The sequence below is a fragment of the Pan paniscus genome, chromosome 18, assembly GCF_029289425.2.
Source record: "Pan paniscus chromosome 18, NHGRI_mPanPan1-v2.0_pri, whole genome shotgun sequence".
Lineage (NCBI taxonomy): Eukaryota > Metazoa > Chordata > Mammalia > Primates > Hominidae > Pan > Pan paniscus.
In genome coordinates, this window is record NC_073267.2 from 2,623,854 (window position 1) to 2,643,694 (window position 19,841).

Here is a 19,841-nt window from a genome sequence, read left to right on the forward strand (position 1 = left end):
TCTGCCATACACGAGGAGCTGTGGTTACTGCAATTTGTCCAATAAACAGTAGGACCTCAAGGACATGATTAAGTTACATGGAAAGAACTGTAACTTGTGACATGCAAACATGGCTGCACACGCCTCAGTCCACACCACAACCAGTGACCCGCACTGCACACCTGTCCACGCCTCAGTCACGCCACAACCGGTGACCGGCACCACACACCTGTCCCTCAGTTCATGCACAGACTGCAAAGCGTGAAGCTGTGTCACCTCCTCTCCCAGTGACAGACCCAGGTGACAGTATTTTTTTTCTTTTTTTTTTTGAGATGGAGTCTTGCTGTGTCACCCAGGCTGGAGGGCAGTGGTGCAATCTCAGCTCACTGCAAGCTCCGCCTCCCGGGTTCACGCCATTCTCCTGCCTCAGTCTCCCGAGGAGCTGGGACTACAGGCGCCTGCCACCACGCCGGGCTAATTTTTTTGTATTTTTTAGTAGAGACAGGGTTTCACCGTTAGCCAGGATGGTCTCGATCTCCTGACCCCGTAATTTGCCTGCCTCAGCCTCCCAAAGTGCTCGGATTACAGGTGTGAGCCACCACGCCTGGCCGACAGTTTTTAAAAGTCAGTAATCAAAAGAAAGAACTGGGCAATGAAGATGAAAGCAGCACGGAGATAAAAAAATGGGAACACGGCCAGGTGTGGTGGCTCACACCTGTCATCCCAGCACTCTGGCAGGCTGAGGCAGGAGGATCACCTGAGGTCAGGAGTTTGCCTGGCTGACATGCTGAAAAATTAACTGGGTGTGGTGGCGTGCACCTGTACTCCCAGCTACTCAGGAGAATCGCTTAAGGGGAATGGCTTAAACCCGGGAGCTGGAAGTTGCTGTGAGCCAAGATCACGCCATTGCACTCCAGCCTGGGCAACAGAGCGAGACTCCATCTCCAAAAAAAGAAAAACGAAAAAAAGGGAATGCCAGAAGGGCAATTCCAATGAAAGGAAAATGGAGGTATTGAAGAAACAGCCACGGGGAGGGTGCTGGCGCCTCCGTCTGAGAGACGAGCTATGCAGTCAGGATCCCGGGTGGATGCACAGTCTCCCACAGTGGTAGCGATGCTCACGTCACTTGTGGGGCCACGCTACCGTGCAGAACGTGGGCTGCCCACCCTGACTGACTGGCACCTACTTCCAGCTAGGAGCTGTCCTAGTCCTCAGGGACAGTGAGTGCTCATGAGGTCATTCCCAGGATGAACACACCAGCCCTTCACACAGCACTGCAAAAACTGCCTTGTTCTGACACCTGCGACGAGACTCACTCCCAGAGGGTGCAACCAGCACAGCCAGTGAGAGCAGGGGAGGCCCTGCCACCCCACTGCGCCCCTCACCTGAGCCCCGGCCCCAGCCTGTCTTGACGAGGATCTCGTACTTGAAGCGGCCCCGCTGCCCACAGAAGGGGATGGCGCGGCCTCGGCTGGCATCCAACTGGTCCAGCTTGTGCAGGATGGCGGCCATGACCATGTAGGTCACCAGGCACACAGCACATGTCAGCATGACGATGTAGTTTACATCCGCTGTCGGCTCCTGTAAGGACACAGCCGCCAGGCCCAGAAGGTCACGTGTAAGCTGTGCCTTCTCAGGATAGAGCCGAGCCCACCCAGGCCCTCCTCGACTCTGCAGAGGCTCCCAGGAGCACAGGGTCACTCACCGGAAAGACAAAGCGGACATGGCTTGGGGACACGAAGAGGCTGGCGCCGAAGGCTGTGAGGTGGCGGGTGAGGCAGACGGCCTGGCAGGGCGAGGTCTCCTCCAGGGGCAGCAGCCTCTCTGTCCTCCACACCATGTCCTTTCCAGCGGCTGCAGCGGCAGCAGAACCAATGCTTTAGGGAGAAATGAGGCACCGGGACATGAGGTGCAGCAGCCCTAAGGGGCGAGAGGTGCTGCAGAGGCCACGGTGAACACAGGCAGGCCCCCTGGAAGGGACACAGCTGTGAAACTGCCGTAGGGAGGGGCACAGGCTCTCACACCTGCCCCCAGCCATGGGGAGCAGCTCCCACCCAGGCCACGGGAGAAAGGAAAGAAGGAAAAGTCTGAAGATGTTTGGCGACACCTCATTTTCTGGAAAATCCATCGAGTGGCTGCTGCTGGGAGCTGACAAGCCAGGGCAGGGGTGGGGGCAGGTCAGCCGAGGACCCCAGAGCCCCCCCGCTCCCCGCCCATCCCACTGTGAACCAGGCCTGCGGGTGCCATGGACACTTCTTCCACGCCAGCAGGCAGCCCCGCCTGTCACCGGTTCTGGCCATGCACTCCCTGCGTGCCAGGCTCCAGGCTGGCTCCTTCTCCCGGCCCTCACCCCAGCCCAAGGCCCAGAAATGCAGCAAGGTCTTGGGGACCCCGCTCGGCCGAGCTCCCAGGGCCCAGGGCAGTGGAATGAAGCTGGGGCCCAGACAGGAGCCAGGTGCAGTCCCCCAGCCCCCAGGGTGTGGAAGCGTCTGCCCTGGGTAGGACTCAGGTGCCCCCTGGGTGTGGAAGCATCTGCCCTGGGCAGGACTCAGGTGTGGGCTTCAGGGACAGGGACCAGCACAGGGGTCCCCGTGGAGTCCTCGCCCCGCTTGCTCCCGTACTTTTCCACGTCTCCATCTGCTTTTGCCATTGCCGTTCTGGGGGAACGCCAAGGCCTAGCCAGGCAGCCTCGCGCCAGCCCCCCCACCCCGCCCCTCGGGCTTCCTCTGCACCCGCCAGGTGACATCATCGCCACTGTCTGATGCCCTGCCCCCACGTTCTGGTTCCCTGCAAGGATGGGGGACACAGCAGGGCCCAGGCATCTGGCAGCAGGACCACCGAGCGGCCCTAAGCCCAGGCAAGAGCACAGAGCAGAGTGCAGGGTCCTCTGGGGTCCCAGGCCCTTGCTGCCCCACGCACTCCTCACCCCAGTTCCTGCTATGAGCTGGAAGGGTGGGAGCCAGGTGCACAGGGACAGCCTGATGGGTGCCTGAGGGCCAGGATGTGCTCCCAGGGAAGCTGAAGCCAAGCTTGTCGGGAGGAGTACACCCCCATGGGGGGCAGGACGGTGCCCCAGCCCTGGGACACAAGGGGCCCCCAGCGCCAAGCGTCCGATCTGGAAGGCAGGAGGAGTTAGGACCATCCTAGCGTGGGACCCAGCGGGCTCCTTAGCGGCTGCTGGGGCACCACTGGGTGGAGAAGGAAGTCCCAGGTGTGTGGCCACAGTACGGGTCTTCACCCCTTCCCAGCACCGTTGCCAATCCTGGAGCAGGAGCAGCAACAGCAGAGGGTGTGGCCAGGCCTGGAGGCTGCCCCTCCACACCCCTGTTACAGGTGGGGCCACGTCCCAGGGCTGTGGGAAGCAGGGCCAGCCTGCCGGCCCGAGGTAGCTGACACGTGTCTCATGCTGCAGCGGGTCTGCCTGCCACCCGGGCGTGTGAACCCCAGGTCGGGCCCCCTCGCCCTGGAGCCTCGGCCCCTCAGGGGTGTTCCCAGCCAGGCGCTGGCTCTCCTGCCCTCCCCCTGGGCTCTGCCCACAGTTGGCGCGAGGGTGGGTGAAGCCTGAGGCTGGCAGGGCCGGGAAGTCTTGGGGCTGGGCCTTCTGCCCCACAGGCGCTCCTGGGCCGGGGGAGACGAGGTCGGGGCGTGCAACAGTGGGACTGAGGAGAACTTCCCTGGGTGTGGGGCAGCTCCCGGGGCCCTCCCAATCCACAGCAGAGGGAATGGCCCCAGACAAACCAGACCTGCCTCAGAGCCTCACACTCAGAGCTGAGTGCCCCAGGTGCCCACTCCCCAGACCAGATGCTGAGTGGGGTCTGGGGGCCGGACGGAGCTCCCAAAGAAACATCTGCACATTCCAGACACCTGTGGTCAGCGGCGGGCGTGCGCCAGGCCCGGCACCCCCACCCGCGCTGGCCGCCTTACTGGAAACTGGGCTGGGGGGACCGGCTCGGAGGGGCCGCCTGCGGAGCTTATGTAACCACTCCTCCCTCGGCAGGGGCAGGACAGGACGCCAGACCCAGGGAGGCCCCGTGCCCCCTGCCAGGCCCCGTCCTCTCCTGGAGGAGCCGGTTCCCCTCCGCCCAGCAAGAGGACCCCCAGGCCCGTCCCTCCCGAGAGCAGGCCCAGGGTGAGGAAATGGGCTGCAGTGTGGGCGCTGGAGAGGACAGGGGACAGGCGGCAGTGCCACCCCCACTGCGGCCCCTTCCTCGCTGGGCCAGCCGAGCCATGACCTCATCTGTTTCCCTCTGTGCTGTGCTCCTTTCCATTTAAGGAGAGTGAGGCGGCTTCCAGGGCCGGAAATGATCCTGTTTAAATTAACGGGCTGCAGTTTGGGACGGTGCTCATTTGAAAAAAAACAGTGCAGCCCCAGGCTGGGCAGACGGCTGCTGGCTCCGCCTACCACTTCCATGGTGAGGGCCAGGGAGGCCGGCCACAACCCTGGCCCCACGAGGGGTGGGGGTTGCAGCCTCTGATAGAGGACGAGGCTGCCAGGCCCCAGGCAACAGAGCCCTGCACGAGGGTCTCTGGGTCCCAGACACGGGGTGTGAGACTAGCCGGGGAGCCCCAGGCTCAGCGGCATTCTGTCCTTAACAGATCCCTCCCACGGCTGAACTGTCCCCAGCATGAGACGCCGGGGGTGACATGGGCAGCCTCGAGTCCTCCCGGGACCCACAGGCAGGCACAGGGATGGAGACTCCGGCCTCGGAGGCTGAACGAGGGAGACGAGAAAGGGGAGTCTGCGATGTCCTTGCCTACACTGATGGAAAAACACAGCCAGCTCAAAAAGGGCCGTTTGGAGACAAGCCCACCTGTGGGGTGTAGGAAGGAGAGCGCTTCATACGTATGCCACCTGCCGCTGGGGTCGGGGCCACCCTTCCAGTTCAAGGGGAGAATGAGGGCCGGCTCCTGGTGCCCCTGCACGCAGCTGACATGGAGCCAGGCGTTGCGACCCCCTTGCATCCCTCTCCACTCCCACCCTTCACAGCCTGTGTGGGCAGGTGCTGCACTGGCCCTATGCTCCTCATGGGCACACTGAGGCTCAAGGGGCCCTCCTCCTCCCCCAACACCATCCCCCAAACACCTCCCCGGGCAGCCAGCAGGGTCCAGTGTGTCAATGGAGGAAGCCAAGTTAGGAAGAGGGTGGGAGGGGGGCAAGCAAACTGGCCATCTGCGCCCGGCTGTGCGGGCACAGCAGTGCCCTGGAGAGGGCAGCAGCACAGATCCAGCGGGGCAGCCGGAATCCCATCACCCACTCGGCTGTGGGCACAGCCAATGATGGCATGAGCCATCCTGAGGCCAGGGCCACGATGCACAGTGGACGGGCTCAGAACCCGGAGCCCCTGTACTCCCACAGCTGTGACGTTCCCTGGGCATGGGCTTGCCCCAGCGCTGGCCTCATTCCTGCCTCAACCAGAAAGAAGAGCTGGCTTCCGCCTCTGCCTGGGCACAAAGCCCTTTCCGAGGTGGCCTCACAGAAGCCAGCCTGTCTTCAGATCATGGCGCTCCTAAGGTCAGGAACGCCAGGCTGGGCCAGGGCTGGGCCTCGGGAGCTGCAGGGAGAAAAGGACCCAGCCCGCCTCAGCCCCAGATGTAGCCCTTCTCCTGCCACCAGTGCCTGGGCACCCCGGCCCCTAGGCGAGGACAGCTGCCAAGCCATGAAGAGCGAGGTGTTCTGGGAAAGGGCGTGAGCTGCATTTTCCAGCTGCGCTCACTCTGCAGGGAGACTGTGGCGCCCCCGCCGCTGTGCCCGCAGACGTGCCCGGCCTCAGCCAGCTGGAGCGCAGGCAGCAGAGTGCAGGCCAGGCCCAGACGGCAGCGGGATGTTTTCATTCCAGGGTGCTTGGCGGGCTGGGCTGCCGTGGCCACTGCAGAGCTCCGGAAAAGAACACGTGTGTCTCCCTCCAAAGTATGTTCCTCGCTGGAAAGCAGATCCCAGGCAGGGTCTCCCCCACGAGCAGGGGGAGAGGCACCCCAAGGTGGGGGAGCGAGGGCAGTGGCAGAACCACCCCATACCCTAGGGGACCCAGGGAGGGGCTTGCAGATGCGGGACCCACATTTGGCAGCGGTGCCCGGCCACTGTCACCAGATGGTGGCCAGCGCATCACCCACACGTGGGCCAGGATGGCAGAGGAGATCCACAGAGATGGCTCCAGCAGGAGGCCCTCACAGAGATGCCCTGGCCTCAGAAGAGCCAACAGAAAGCCGGGAAGGGGGACGTCGAGGCTCAAGCTTGGCACAACCTCCCCAAAGCTCCCAAAGGCTCTCGGTGCCCACCAGCGACAGCGCACACCGCCACCACCTAACAGCAAGGATGCAGCAGGGTCCGCACGTCAGGGCGGGCACTGAGCGGAACTCAGGCAGCGCCACTCGCCAGCTTACGTCAAAAGAACAAAAGGAGTGAGGACGGTACTCGCGGCTCTGCCAACACTTCCCAGCCCCGCATGTCTCACACACACCAGAACGCGTCAAAAGGCACCAATGGGCAAACACCCAGATGTAGGCACAAGCAGGAGTGGGCCGGGTCTTGTGAGCCCCCACAGCCACTCGGGCCTGCGCTGAAGGCACCGAGGTTGGGTGCTGAGGGGTCCATAGGAGTCCACCCGCCCAGGCTGCACTGGCTCCTGTCGTCCAGTGTCCGGTCTAAGCACAGGCACAGTGCCTGGCTCTCACCCTCAGGCTGTTACACTCTGCTCTGTGGCAGGGCAGGTCTCACAGTGCATGGAGGACAGGGGAATGCGCCCCTGGAACCCCTGAGGGAACCGACAGAGCTACTTTAACAAGTTGATTGTTGGGGCTGCCAGTGGCTGAGCCAGGTCACTGCTACACTGCCCTGCAGGGTGCATCTAATCATGGAGCCCACTTTACAGGTGAGGAAACTGAGGCTGAGAGACTGGACCAAGGTCACACCAGAAGTGGAGGCGCTGGGACGTGAACCCAGGTCTGACTCCAGGGCGCAAATTCCCTACATCTGGGTTCCCAGCCTCCTTCCTGAAACTGAACAGGAAACTAGAGGGAAGGGACACAGCAGGGATGAGCCAGGGAGGGAGAGGTGGGAGGGGCTGGCAGCACCCAAGCAGCTGCACCTGGGAGCAGGGCCCCTCGGCCCCTCAGCCCCTCGGGGAGTGCAAGCACATCCCAGCCCGACTCGGAAGCGCCACTGCCACCTCTGTCTATAAACCAGGGCACTAGTGTGGGCCCCAGGCACCCTGTGCGGCTCCAGGGGTCTGCCCCAGAGCATGCTGATGAAATCATCTCCACCACGGCTTCTCAGAGCCTCAATTTCCTGGTCTGTAAAATGAGACCAGGAGTGGCTGCAACCCTGCAGTGCCGTGATGAGGTATGGAGAGACAAGAACACGGAGAGCTCAGCGAGGGGCCCGGCATGGCCACGGCGGGGAGAGCGTGCGGACTCTTCCTAGACCTTTTCTTTTTGAGACAGAGTTTCACTCTGTCTCCCAGGCTGGAGTGCAATGGTGCAATCTTGCCTCACTGCAACCTCTGCCTCCCAGGTTCAAGCGATTCTCCTGCCTCAGCCCCCAAAGTAGCTGAGACTACAGGCATGCGCCACCATGCTCTGCAATTTTTTTTTTTTTTGAGACAGAGTCTCGCTCTGTTGACCAGGCTAGAGTGCAGTGGTGTGATATTGGCTCACTGCAACCTCCGCCTCCCGGGTTCAAGTGATTCTCCTGCCTCAGCCTCCTAATTAGCTGGGATTACAGGCGCCCACGACCACACCTCGCTAATTTTTGTATTTTTAGTAGAACGGGGTTTCACCATGTTGGTCAGGCTGGTCACAAACTCCTGACCTTGTGATCCGCCCACCTTGGCCTCTCAAAGTGCTGAGATTACAGGCGTGAACCACCGCGCCCACCCTGTTTTTTTTTTTTTTTTTTAAAGACCGTTTCCTAGTCGCCCAGGCTGGAGTGCAGTGGCACCATCACAGCTAACTGCAGTCTCAACCTCATAGACTCAGGGAATCCTCCCCCCTCAGCCTCCCAACTAGCTGGGACTACAGGCGCCACCACTAATATCTATTTATTGGTCTCGCTATGTTGCCCAGGCTGGCCTCAAACTCCTGGCCTCAAGCCATCTGCTCTCCTAAAGTGCTGGGATTACAGGCATGAGGCACCGCGCCCGGCTGGACAGTGGTTTTGACTTCCGTTTCCCTCATGACTAATGAGGCCGACCATCTTCTCACATGCTGTTGGCCATCCGTGCGTCTTCTTTGGAGAAATCTCTGTTCAGATCCTGTGGGTTTTTTTTGTTTTTTTGTTTTTTTGTTTTTGAGACAGGGTCTTGCTCTGTGACCCAGCCTGGAGTGCAGTGGTGTGATCACAGCTCACTGCAGCCTTGACCTCCTCGGCTCAAGTGATGCCCCACCTCAGTCTCCTGAATAGCTGGGACCACAGATGCACACCACCACGCCCGGCCAATGTTCTTTTATTTTTTAGAGACCGGGGTCTCACCCTGTTGCCCAGGCTGGTGTCAAACTCCTGGGCTCAAGCGATCCACCCACCCTGGCCTCCCAAACTGCTGGGATTCCAGGCGTGAGTGACCCCTTGTCCATGTTTAAACGGGGTCCCTGTCTGTTGTTGAATCATAGTGTTCCCTGTATGATCTGGATGCAAGCCGATACTGCATGGATGACCTGCAGGTGCTCTCTGTCTCCACAGTCGCCTCTGCAGTGGGAGCTCGGGTGCCCTACATTCCCAACTGCTGCAGACACAACCAAAGCCTCCCCATCCCTTCCCCCACCCCTGCCGGCAATCGCGTACGGGACTGAGCGTGTGACTTCTTGTCCACATTTTTGTCCACAAGTTTGGCGAGTTTGCATCCGTGTCTAATAAAGAAACTACCGTTTCTCACGCAGGCACGTTCTGAACGCCCGAGTGCGGGAGCCACGTAAGACCCGGCTCAGGGACCCCGGGTGAGGCCAGCTGGACATGCAGGATGCAGGTCCTCATCACTGCCTCCGCTCTGCTGCCAGGGCTCTTCCTAGAAGACACGGGCCTCTCCTAGGCTCTCCTGACAGAGGCCCTACCCCTGCCCCCGAGTCACCTTGCCCCTTGGGGACTCTCTCTGGGCAGCTCCCTGTGGGAGCTTTGAAACCTGGCTTCAATGTCACCTGCACTGGGGGTCCTTCCAGGCCAGCCCCCTCCCCATCATCCATCTCTGTCCTTGGAGAATCATCTGCGTGTTGGTTGAACGCGGGCTCCAGTGATAACGGAGCCCTCGAGGGTGGCCCTCCTTCTGCTGAGGGCTCATGGAGGCCTTGGTGACAATCCCTATTCCTCGCTCTCAGGATCCAGGGACCAGAAATGGGAGCCAGGGGCCCCTCCGTGGCCTGGCCAGCCCCCCAAGGAAGCTGTGTCTCTGGCAGTTGCGCTCTAAGGCATCAGGCCTAGGGGTCGCTCCAGAATGCCTGTCTTCCCCGACGCCAATCCCAGGCAGGGGCCCCGGGGTCTGCGCCTCCTGCCCCTACACTCTCCCACACTCTTCTGTCATTCAGGGATGCAGGTGGGAAAGGGCAAGGCCCCGGGTTCTCCTATATTTTACATCAGTGAACCAAGCACCTACCAAGTCCCTCGATGTGCCCAGTCCTGGACCCCAGCATTTGCGAGACAGCAGCAGACCCAGGTGACCCCCAGCCAGGGTGAGTGGCAACCAGCACCAGAAGTGGCCTTTAGAGCAGGGGGCCCTGAGCTGATGACATCTACACCTAGGTCAGTGCCAGCCAGGACAACCTCTGGGACAATGGGATGTCGGCTCCAATGACCAATTTACAAGAAACACGAAGGACACACTCACAGCACCACAGAGGTGACACCATGGAGGTGGCACCCCCAAGACACAGCGAGAAATCCAGGCTGCAGGAGCCAGTTTCTTCAACAAATTGCACAAGGAAAAAGAGAGGAAGGGAAGCTCCTAGGCATTATCGGACATTTAAAAGACAGGCAGTGGCTCACGCCTGTAATCCCAGCACTTTGGGAGGCTGAGGCGGGCGGATCAGGAGGTCAGGAGATCCAGACCATCCTGGCTAACACGGTGAAACCCCGTCTCTACTAAAAATACAAAAAATTAGCTGGGCATGGTGGCGGGCACCAGTCCAGACTACTCAGGAGGCTGAGGCAGGAGAATGGCGTGAACCCAGGAGGCGGAGCTTGCAGTGAGCCGAAATGGCACTGCTGCACTCCAGCCTGGGCAACAGAGTGAGACTCCATCTCAAATAATAATAAAAAATAAATAAATAAATAAAATGCATCACTCACACCTGTAATCCCAGCACTTCGGGAGGCCGAGGCAAGCAGATCACCTAAGGCCAAGAGTTCAAGACCAGCCTGACCAACATGGTGAAACCCCATCTCTACTAAAAATATTTTTAAAAATTAGCCGGGCGTGGTGGCACGCGCCTCTAATCCCAGCTACTCAGGAGGCTGAGGCAGGAGAATCGCTTGAACCCGGGAGGTGGAGGCTGCAGTGAGCCGAGATCACACCATTGTCCTCCAGCCTGGGTGACAGAGCCAGACTCCGTCTCAAACAAAACAAAACAAAAGACATCAGCTAGCTGGTCCAAGCACAGTGGTGTTCACAACGAATTGATCACAGCCAGGTAGAATTCTTCATTCTTTCTCCAGTCCCAATGCTTTGCTTGACCAGCCTTAAAGACACATATATATTTTTGTCTGGGCGCGTTGGCTCACACCTGTAATCCCAACACTTTGGGAGGCCAAGGCAGGCGGATCACTTGAGGTCAGGAGTTTGAGACCAGCCTGACCAACGTGGAGAAACCCCGTCTCTCCTAAAAATACAAAATTAGCCAGGCATGGTGGCACATGCCTGTAATCCGAGCTACTGGAGAGGCTGAGGCAGGAGAATCACTTGAACCCGGGAGGCGGAGGTTGCCGTGAGCTGAGATCGTGCCACTGCACTCCAGCCTGGGCAACAAGAGCGAAACTCCGTCTCAAAAAAACAAAAACAAAAACGTATATATTTTTAAAAGACATTGGCCAGGTGTGGTGGCTCACGCCTGTAATCCCAGCACTTTGGGAGGCCGACGTGGGCAGATCACGAGGTCAGGAGATCGAGACCATTCTGGCCAACACGGTAAAACCACGTCTCTACTAAAAACACAAAAATTAGCTGGGCACGGTGGTGCATGCCTGTAAACCCAGCTACCAGGTACTCGGGAGGCTGAGGCAGGAGAATCGCTTGAACCAGGGAGTCGGACGTTGCGGTGAGCTGAGATCATGCCACTGCACTGTGGCCTGGAGACAAGAGCAAGACTCCCTCTCAAAAAAAAAAAAAAAAAAAAGACATCAACTAATTGCAGTGTGTGGACCTTATTTGGCTCTTAATTCAAACTATTAAACCAAAAATGTGAACACACCAGGCCTTCGGTGGCATGAAGGAATTGTCTGTTGTGTTAGGTGGGTCTGCAGTATTGCGATGCCCTCCAAAATGCTTGCAGATAAAAGGGTGGCTGGAATTTGGTTCAAAACATGGGTCAGGGCTGGGCATGGTGGCTCATGCCTGTAATCCCAGCACTGTGGGAGGCCGAGGTGGGCGGATCATCTGAGGTCAGGAGTTCAAGACCAGCCTGACCAATATGGAGAAACCCTGTCTCTACTAAAAATACAAAATTAGCCAGGCATGGTGGTGCACGCCTGTAATCCCAGCTACTCGGGAGGCTGAGGCAGGAAAAGCGCTTGAACCCAGGAGGCGGAGGTTGCCATGAGCCGAGATCGTGCCATTGCACTCCAGCCTTGGCAACAAGAGTGAACTCTGTCTCAAAAAAAAAAAAAAAAAATACATGGGCAGGGAGGGCAGGGCAGGCTCTGGGGTGGGGGGTCTGTGAGTCAGCCACGGCTCTGCCCACGTCTCCCCACGAAGCTTCGAGCCACGCAGAGCAGCACGTTTTGCAGTACGCCATCTTTTCCAAAAGCCACCACCTCTCGGCAGCATCATTAACCCAAGGCAGGCTGTGGCCTCAGAAGCCCTGGCTGTCCTCCACCTGGAACTGGACACAGCTGTCCCTGCTGAGCTTCAGCAGCCAGGGAGCCACAAGTGGAGAGGCACCTGCGTGAGCCCCCCAGGAAGGCTACTGGTGACACCCCGACAGCAACGCTCCTGGACCCTTAAACACCTGCCAGCAGCTGTGATCTGTGTCCTTCACCTCTCCCAGCTTGACCCCTCTTCCCTGGGGAAAACCCAGCCGTCTCCCCGAGGAGGAGTTTGCAGGGTAGACAGCAAAATGGCTGGGCTGCCCCCACAGCACAGAGGGTGGCCTGGGGGGCCAGCCAGGGCCTTAACATCCTTCCTAAGGCCCTAGTTTCCCATGGGTCCCCTCACCCCACCTTCCAGAACTCTCCCAGCGGCGGCCCCAGGTGTGTACAGAACAGCACCCACCTGCCCACATGAGGTCACCCTGTGCCCTGTTGCACACTTGAGGGGCCTGGCATTCGGAATCTTGCCAGCTCAGGCTGGCACAGGCCACCAACTCCCAGGGTCCCTCTCCTCCAAACCCCAGGACCAGAGCCTAAGAGGACAACACAAGGCAGGGGCGGGGGCTCCACTGCTGTGCCAAGGGCCTGGAGAACACGGGCCTTGCTCTCCGCTCAGCAGCCACCAGCGCCCTTCTCTCCTGGACAGCTCCTGAGGGGCTGCTCTCATGGACACCATCAGGTGCTGGGAAGCAGGAACCACCAGGACCTGGACAGAGTCCCCAGTGACCGGCCTGGCAGACAGAGAAGCCCTCAGCTACAGCATCAGAAACAATGGGTGGGGTAGGTCTGATGCAATTCTGTGGGCGCTGCTGCCAGGCAGGAGGAGGCCATCTCCACAGAGACAGCCGCGAGACACACGCGTCCGCAGTCAGGGAGCGCAGGAGCAATGTGGCCCCGAGGGGCACGGGCTCCATTGGTCCAGGAGAACCCATTCTTCTCCCACCCTCGAGACCACCCAGCAAAGCCCCAAGGACACAAGGCTCCCCTAAGGAAGGGTGGCCACAGGCGGGAGTGACCCAGAAACGTTACAAAACCAAATGCCAGAACCCACCCAATGTTTAGCAAGCCTGGGGATGTGCCACGTCCCCCAGGGATCCAGCACGCACCCAAGGAGACACTGTCCCGGCGAGGAGCCTGGAGCCTGGGAAATACAAGGCATCAGACTGGTCCCAAGACTCTCCCCAGCGCTGGGGACAACTGTCTGCTTATCTTAGTCCCCTGCGCCCTTTTCAATCCAACCCTGGGTCCTGGGCACCTCATAGTTCCAAACCCCTGCTATGCACATCCCGGCTGTGATGCCTGGGACACGTCGTGTCACCTCTCCAAACCTGTTTCCTCATCTGTGAAATACAAATCTCCACGGTCCCTAAGCCCCGGATGGTCAGAGTCAAGATTCCGCATGACGACCCCCAACAGGAGCCTAGCACAGACCTGGCTCTGGGCAGCGTCTCCATAAAGGCCACCTGCTGTTTTTACCTCCCGAAAGCGAACATGACGAGGCTTTAACCCCCCACGACAATCCCCCCTCACCCCTGTTCTCAGGATAGCCTTGGAACCCAACAGCAGAGCGCCTGAGGCCCTTCATGACCCCAGCCCACCCGCGAGCCCACCTCCCACCCTGCCCCTACCCCTCACACCTCCCGTGGCCAGCCTCCAGCCTCACGGTCTTTGCTCACACCGTTCACCCCCCTTCTCCTGGACCCACCTCATCGCCCCGTCCTAAGCATCAGCCCAATTCTTGCACATCCATCAAATCCTTGTCCAGACACCTCCTGGAACTCTTCCCTGCCGCCCCCTACAGCCATCCCCACCTCTCCGGGTACCCCGCAGCCCCAGGCCGCATCCCAATTCCTCTCCAATTAGCGACTGTTTGTCCTCCCAGCTGAGCGCGGCCTCCGCGCCCCGCCCCCGCTGGCGTCTGCAGAGCCCCCGGGTGGGACGTCTGTCTCCAGACCCCGGGTTTTTCGGCTCCCCGGGGCCGTGCCAACCGCGGCTCCAGGCGTTCCTTATTTAGCAGGGCCGCCGTGCCGCGCAGGAGCCTCGCCCTGGGAGCGTCCTGGCCCGCGTCCTGCTTCCCGTCCCGGGCCAGGGAACGCGCCCACGCCCGCCCGTCCCGCGGCCTCTCCCGGGTGCCGCTGGGCCCGCTACTCACAGCGCTGTGGCGTCCGCGGGGATGCGCAGCGCGGGACCGAGCGTCCGCAGCCCGCGGTCTGAGCAGTTGACGCGGCAGGCGGCGCCCGGCGCTGGGCCGCAGAGGCAGGGGGGCTCGCAGGGCCCGCAGCCGCGCCCAGGGCCCCCCGCCAGCGCCCCGAGTCACAGGCCCAGGCCCAGGGCCAGCGCCAGGCGGGCGGGTGCGGCGTGCGGCATCGTTAGGGCAGCGCGCGCATGGCCCCGCCGTCCCCAGGCCCGCCCGCGCGCGGAGGCCGCCTCAGGCGGGGCCCGCGGACGGCATGGCGGGCGCGGGGCTGCATGGGGCTGCGGCCGCGACCTGCTGCTGAGCGACGCCCGCTCGGGGCTCGGGGCCAGGCCGCGCCGGGAGCTCGGCCGCCCGCTCGGACGCTGACGCTGCAGTGCGGACCCCGCCGCGGCGGCTCCTCCTCCTCCCCGCGCGGCGCGGGGCGGGCCGGGCGAGGGGGGGCGGGGCGCGGGGTGGGGGGGGGCGGGGCGGGTGCAGGCTCCGCCCCCTTCGCCACAGCGCGACCCGGCCAGCGATGAGGGACTGGCATCCGGAGGCTTCACCCTCCGCTCCACAGGGTCGGCAGCAGGGCGGGGCCTCCGGAAGCTCCGCCCCACGCGTTCCCGGGGCGCATGCGACGTGGGGCGGAGCGTCTGGAAGCTCCGCCCGTCGCACTGCAGAGTCGGCCGAGGCGCACGAGGTATTTTTCACGCTCCGCCCCGCTGCAGGCTAAAGTGCGTGGGCGGGAAGCGGTGGGCAGGGTGCCATCTGGCTCCGCCCTTCTCCTGTGGTGTGGGCCAGGCGGCAGGTTCCTCCTCCTGCAGCAGCCACAGGCTCCACCCTGATCCTTCTCCCGCGGCTTGGATCCTTCTCCCGCAATCTCCGTGCGCGTCCCCAGTCAGTACCCGCAGCCTCCCGACGCACCCGCTGGCTTCAAGCCTCCCTACCCCAGGTTTCCTGGCTAAGAGAGAGACAGAGGGAGAGAGGGGGAAGAGAGAGAACAGGCAATGGGAGGTTGATGGTGAGAGCTTATTGAAAGACAAGAGGGAGGAAACCCACATCCTTCATTCCCCATCCATTCATTTATTGCCTTATGTATTCCATTGAATCTTCACAGCTCTAGAAAAAGCGTGCTACAATTATTCCCTTTATTAAATGAGGTCACTGAGGCACAGACAGTTTAAGAAATTTGCCAGCGGGCACAGTGGCTCACTCCGGTAATCCCAGAACTTTGAGAGGGGGAGGAAGGTGGATCCCTTGAGCCCAGGAGTTGGAGAACAGCCTGGCCAACATGGCGAGACCCCGTTTCTACAAAAATTAGCCAAAATTAGCCAAACTGGCTCACGCTTGTAGTCCCAGGTACTCGAGAGGCTGAGGCCGGAGGAGCGTGTGAGCCCAGGAGGCAGTGGCTGCGCTGAGCCCTCATTGTGCCACTGCACTCCAGCCTGGGCAACAGAGTAAGACCCTGTCTCGAAAAAAAAAAAAAGGAAAAAAGAAAAAAAGAACTGGCTGGGAGTGGTGGCTCATGCCTGTAATCCCAGCACTTTGGGAGGCCGAGGTGGGCAGATCACAAGATCAGAAGTTCGAGACCAGCCTAGCCAACATGGTGAAACCTGATCTCTACTAAAAATACAAAAATCAGCCAGGCATGGTGGCAGGCACCTATAATCCCAGCTACTAGGGAACCTGAGGCAGTAGAATCGCTTGAACCTGGGAGGCAGAGGTTGCAGTGAGCCGAGGTTGCACCACTGCACTCCAGCCTGGACAACAGAGCAAGACTCCGTCTCAAAAAAAAGAAATTTACCAGGTCACACAGCAGGTGGATGGTAAGGCTGCGATTGTATTCCAAACCCAGCTTTTAATTGCAGTCAAATGACAGACTTAAGATTCAAGGACTCCAGTGGAGGGAAGAAACAGCCACAAGAAACTGCTGCCAAATGAGCAAAACAGATTAACCAAGTCTCAATGATTGTTTGAAGGCGGTTGTGGAATAAAATGCAATTGTTTAGAAAGGATTTCTTAAATAGAAAAGACATATGTTTAAAGAAGCAAATTAGTTACCTGGAAATGAAATTCTAAACTATTTGAAAAACTGTGGGCCGGGCACGGTGGCTCATGCCTGTAATCCCAGCACTTTGGGAGGCCAAGGTGGGCAGATCACAAGGTCAGGAGTTCGAGACCAGCCTGACCAACATGGTGAAACCCCGTCTCTACTAAAAATACAAAAATTAGCTGGGGGTGGTGCCACGCGCCTGTAATCCCAGCTACTCAGGAGGCTGAGACAGGAGAATCGCTTGAACCCAGGAGGTGGAGGTTGCAGTGAGCTGAGATTGTGCCATGGCACTCCAGCCTGGGCAACAAGAGTGAGACTCCATCTCAAAAAACAAAGAAACAAAAAAACAAAAACCATGTGGTGAGACAGAGCAAATAAAATGTGCCAGAGATCTTGTTTGGTTCAGGGAAGAAGACATGAGGGAAATGTTTCTTGATAAAATACAGACCTGAGGGTTTTTATTAACAGTTAATAATTGTTAGCCTAAAAGGGGGAAACTAGAAGAGGAGAAAAGAAACAAGAAAGCCAGGCCAGGCACAGTGGCTCACACCTGTAATCCCAGCACTTTGGGAGGCCAAGGCAGGCGGGTCACCTGAGGCCAAGAGTTCGAGACCAACCTGGCCAACGTGGCAAAACCCCGTCTCTACTAAAAATACAAAAATTAGCCAGGCATGGTGGTGGGTGCCTGTAATCCCAGCTACTCGGGAGGCTGAGGCAGGAGAATCACTGGAACCCGGGAGGCGGAGGTCGCAGTGACCCGAGGTCACCCCACTGCACTCCAGCCTGGGTGACAGAATGAGACTCCATCTCAAAAAGAAAAAAAAAAAAAAAAAGTCCAGGCACAGTGGCTCATGCCTGTAATCCCAGCACTTTGGGAGGCCGAGGCGGGTGGATCACGAGGTCAAGAGATTGAGCCATCCTGGCCAGTATGGTGAAACCCCGTGTCTACTAAAAATACAAAAATTGGCTGGGCATGGTGGCACACAGTTGTGGTCTCAGCTATTCGGGAAGCTGAGGCAGGAGAATCGCATGAACCCAGGAGGTAGAGGTTGCAGTGAGCCGAGATCCCGCCACTTCACTCCAGCCTGGGTGACAGAGTGAGACTCTGTCTCAAAAAAAAAAAAAAAAAAAAGACAGGAAACTGCAAACAAAGTAAGTGTGCCAGTATTGATACCAGAAAAATAAACCTAAGGCAAAAGGTGTTAAATGGGAAAAGAGTCTGTTTATCTACACATAACAGGTATAGTCTATGTAGAATATATTATGAACCGTTGTGTTCTCAAAAATAGAACATTGGCCAGGTGCGGTGACTCACGCCTGTAATCCCAGCATTTTGGGAGGCTGAGGCGGGCGGATCACCTTAGCTCGGGAGTTTGAGACCAGCCTGACCAATATGGAGAAACCCCATCTCTACTAAAAATACAAAATTAGCGGGGTGTGGTGGCGGCACCTGTAATCCTAGCTACTCGGAAGGCTGAGGCAGGAGAATCTCTTGAACCCAAGAGGTGGAAGTTGCAGTGAGCCAAGATCACACCATTGCACTCCAGCCGGGGCAACAAGAGCAAGACTGTGTCTCAAAAAAAAAAAACAAAACACACACACACACACACACACAAACAAAATAGAACATCAGCCCACGAAGCTAAACTGTAAAATACAAAGATTTTGAAAAACAAAGACATTGCGGGAGGGTTTATTACACCTTCCCTCGAAGTTTATAGATCAAGTAGACCCAGGAGGTTGACGCTGCAGTGAGCCATGATCACACCACTGCACTCCAGCCTGGGGAACAGGGTGAGATGCTGTCTCAAAAAGTTTACAGATCAATTTTTGTCTGGACACAGTGGTTCATGCCTGTAATCCCAGAACTTTGGGAGGCCAAGGAAGGAGGATCACTGAGGCCAGCGTGGACAACACAGAGAGACCCCATTTCTTTTTTTTGGTCGTTGTTTTTTCTTTTTTTGAGACGGAGTCTCGCTCTGCCACCCAGGCTGGAGTGCAGTGGCGCGATTTCGGCTCGCTGCAAGCTCCGCCTCCCGGGCGCACGCCGTTCTCCTGCCTCGCCTCCCGAGTAGCTGGGACTACAGGCGCCCGCCACAACACCCGGAGAATTTTTTGTATTTTTAGTAGAGACAGAGTTTCACCGTGTTAGCCAGGATGGTCTCGATCTCCTGACCTCGTGATCCACCCGCCTTGGCCTCCCAAAGTGCTGGGATTACAGCTGTGAGCCACCGCGCCCAGCCAAGAGACCCCATTTCTACAAAAATTACAAACAAAAAATTAGCCAGGCATAGCGGAGCTCGCCTGTGGTCCCAGTTATTTGGGAGGATGAGGTGGGAGGCTCACTTGAGCCCAGAAGGTCAAGGCTGCAGTAAGCCATGATGGCACCACTGCACTCCAGCCTACATGACAGAGTGAGATCCTGTCTAAAAAAAAAGGAGAGAGACAATTTTTTTTTCTTTTGAAACAGAATCTCGCTCTGTTGCCCAGGATGTTGGAGTGCAGTGGCACAATCTCAGCTCACCAGAACATCTGCCTCCCAGGTTCAAGTGATTCTCGTGCCTCAGTCTCCTGAGTAGCTAAGATTACAGGTGTGCACCACCACACCTGGCTAATTTTTGTAATTTTAGTAGAGACAGGGTTTCACCATGCTGGCCAGGTTGGTCTCTAACTCCTGGCTTCAAGTGATCCACCTGCCTCGGCCTTCGAAAGTGCTGGGATTACAAGCGTGAGCCACCGTACCTGGCCAAAGAGACAATTTTTTTATGTCAGTAAAGATATAGAGACTTTGAGTAGCACAGTTAATAAGCTGTATTGTACACAAAATAGGGCTTGTTAACTATTTTGGCATTACAGATGTTAGGCAAGGTCAGAGGAAAAGCTTAGATAAGAACGTGGCCTTTGGCCAGACGCGGTGGCTCACGCCTGTAATCCCAGCACTTTGGGAGGCCGAGGTGAGTGGATCACCAGGTCAGGGGATGGAGACCATCCTGGCCAACGTGGTGAATCCCCGTCTCTACTAAAAATACAAAAATTAGCTGGGTGTGGCGGTGTGTGCCTGTAATCCCAGCTACTCGGGAGGCTGAGGCAGGAGAATAGCTTGAACCCAGGAGGTGGAGGTTGCAGTGAGCCGAGATCGCGCCAGTGCGCTCCAGTCTGGCGACAAAGCTGGACTCCATCTCAAAAAAAAGAAAAGAAAAGAAAAGAAAAAAAAGAACGTGGCCTTAAACACCACCGCCCCCTAGAGGCTCTTTTGGGTACTTTCACTTGCTCACTGCATCAAATCTTGAAACCAGATCAAAACTGAAGCTCCCACAAGCACACCCTAATTCAGGGACTCCCACCTGAGTAGAGAGGCCTGAAGAACCATCCGCAGAGGGTCACAGGACAGCTGGACACCCTGACAGCCCAGATCACTGAAAGGTAAAGATGGAAATCATGGACTGGGTGCGGTGGCTCACGCCTGTAATCCCAGCACTACAGGAGGCCGAGGTGGGTGGATCACTTGAGGTCAGGAGTTCAAGACCAGCCTGGCCAACATCGCAAAACCCCATCTCTACCAAAAATACAAAAATTAGCTGGGTGTGGGGATGCACGCCTGTATTCCCAGCTACTTGGGAGGCTGAGGC

At 58.3% G+C, this 19,841-nt stretch overlaps 1 protein-coding gene across 24 annotated transcripts in view; it reads right to left on the reverse strand.

Moving 5' to 3' along the window:
* Positions 1-14,557, reverse strand: part of LOC129392988 (polycystin-1-like) — a 27,804-nt gene extending 13,247 nt beyond the window's left edge. For 23 of the 24 annotated variants that reach the window (XR_010110400.1, XR_010110399.1, XR_010110404.1 and 20 more), the window contains exons 1-3: positions 13,689-13,708; positions 1,685-1,856; positions 1,365-1,560 (exon numbers count right to left, since the gene is read on the reverse strand). Coding sequence is in view for 16 of the 24 variants with exons in the window: in XM_063598231.1 (XP_063454301.1) it covers positions 1,365-1,560; positions 1,685-1,856; positions 13,689-13,693 (373 nt within the window). In the remaining 8 variants the exon portion in view is untranslated. Of the gene's footprint in view, positions 1-1,364; positions 1,561-1,684; positions 1,950-13,688; positions 13,709-14,135 lie in introns of those variants that run through there. The other variant, XM_063598232.1, reaches the window with a different exon arrangement.
* Positions 14,558-19,841: the final 5,284 nt, after the last annotated feature.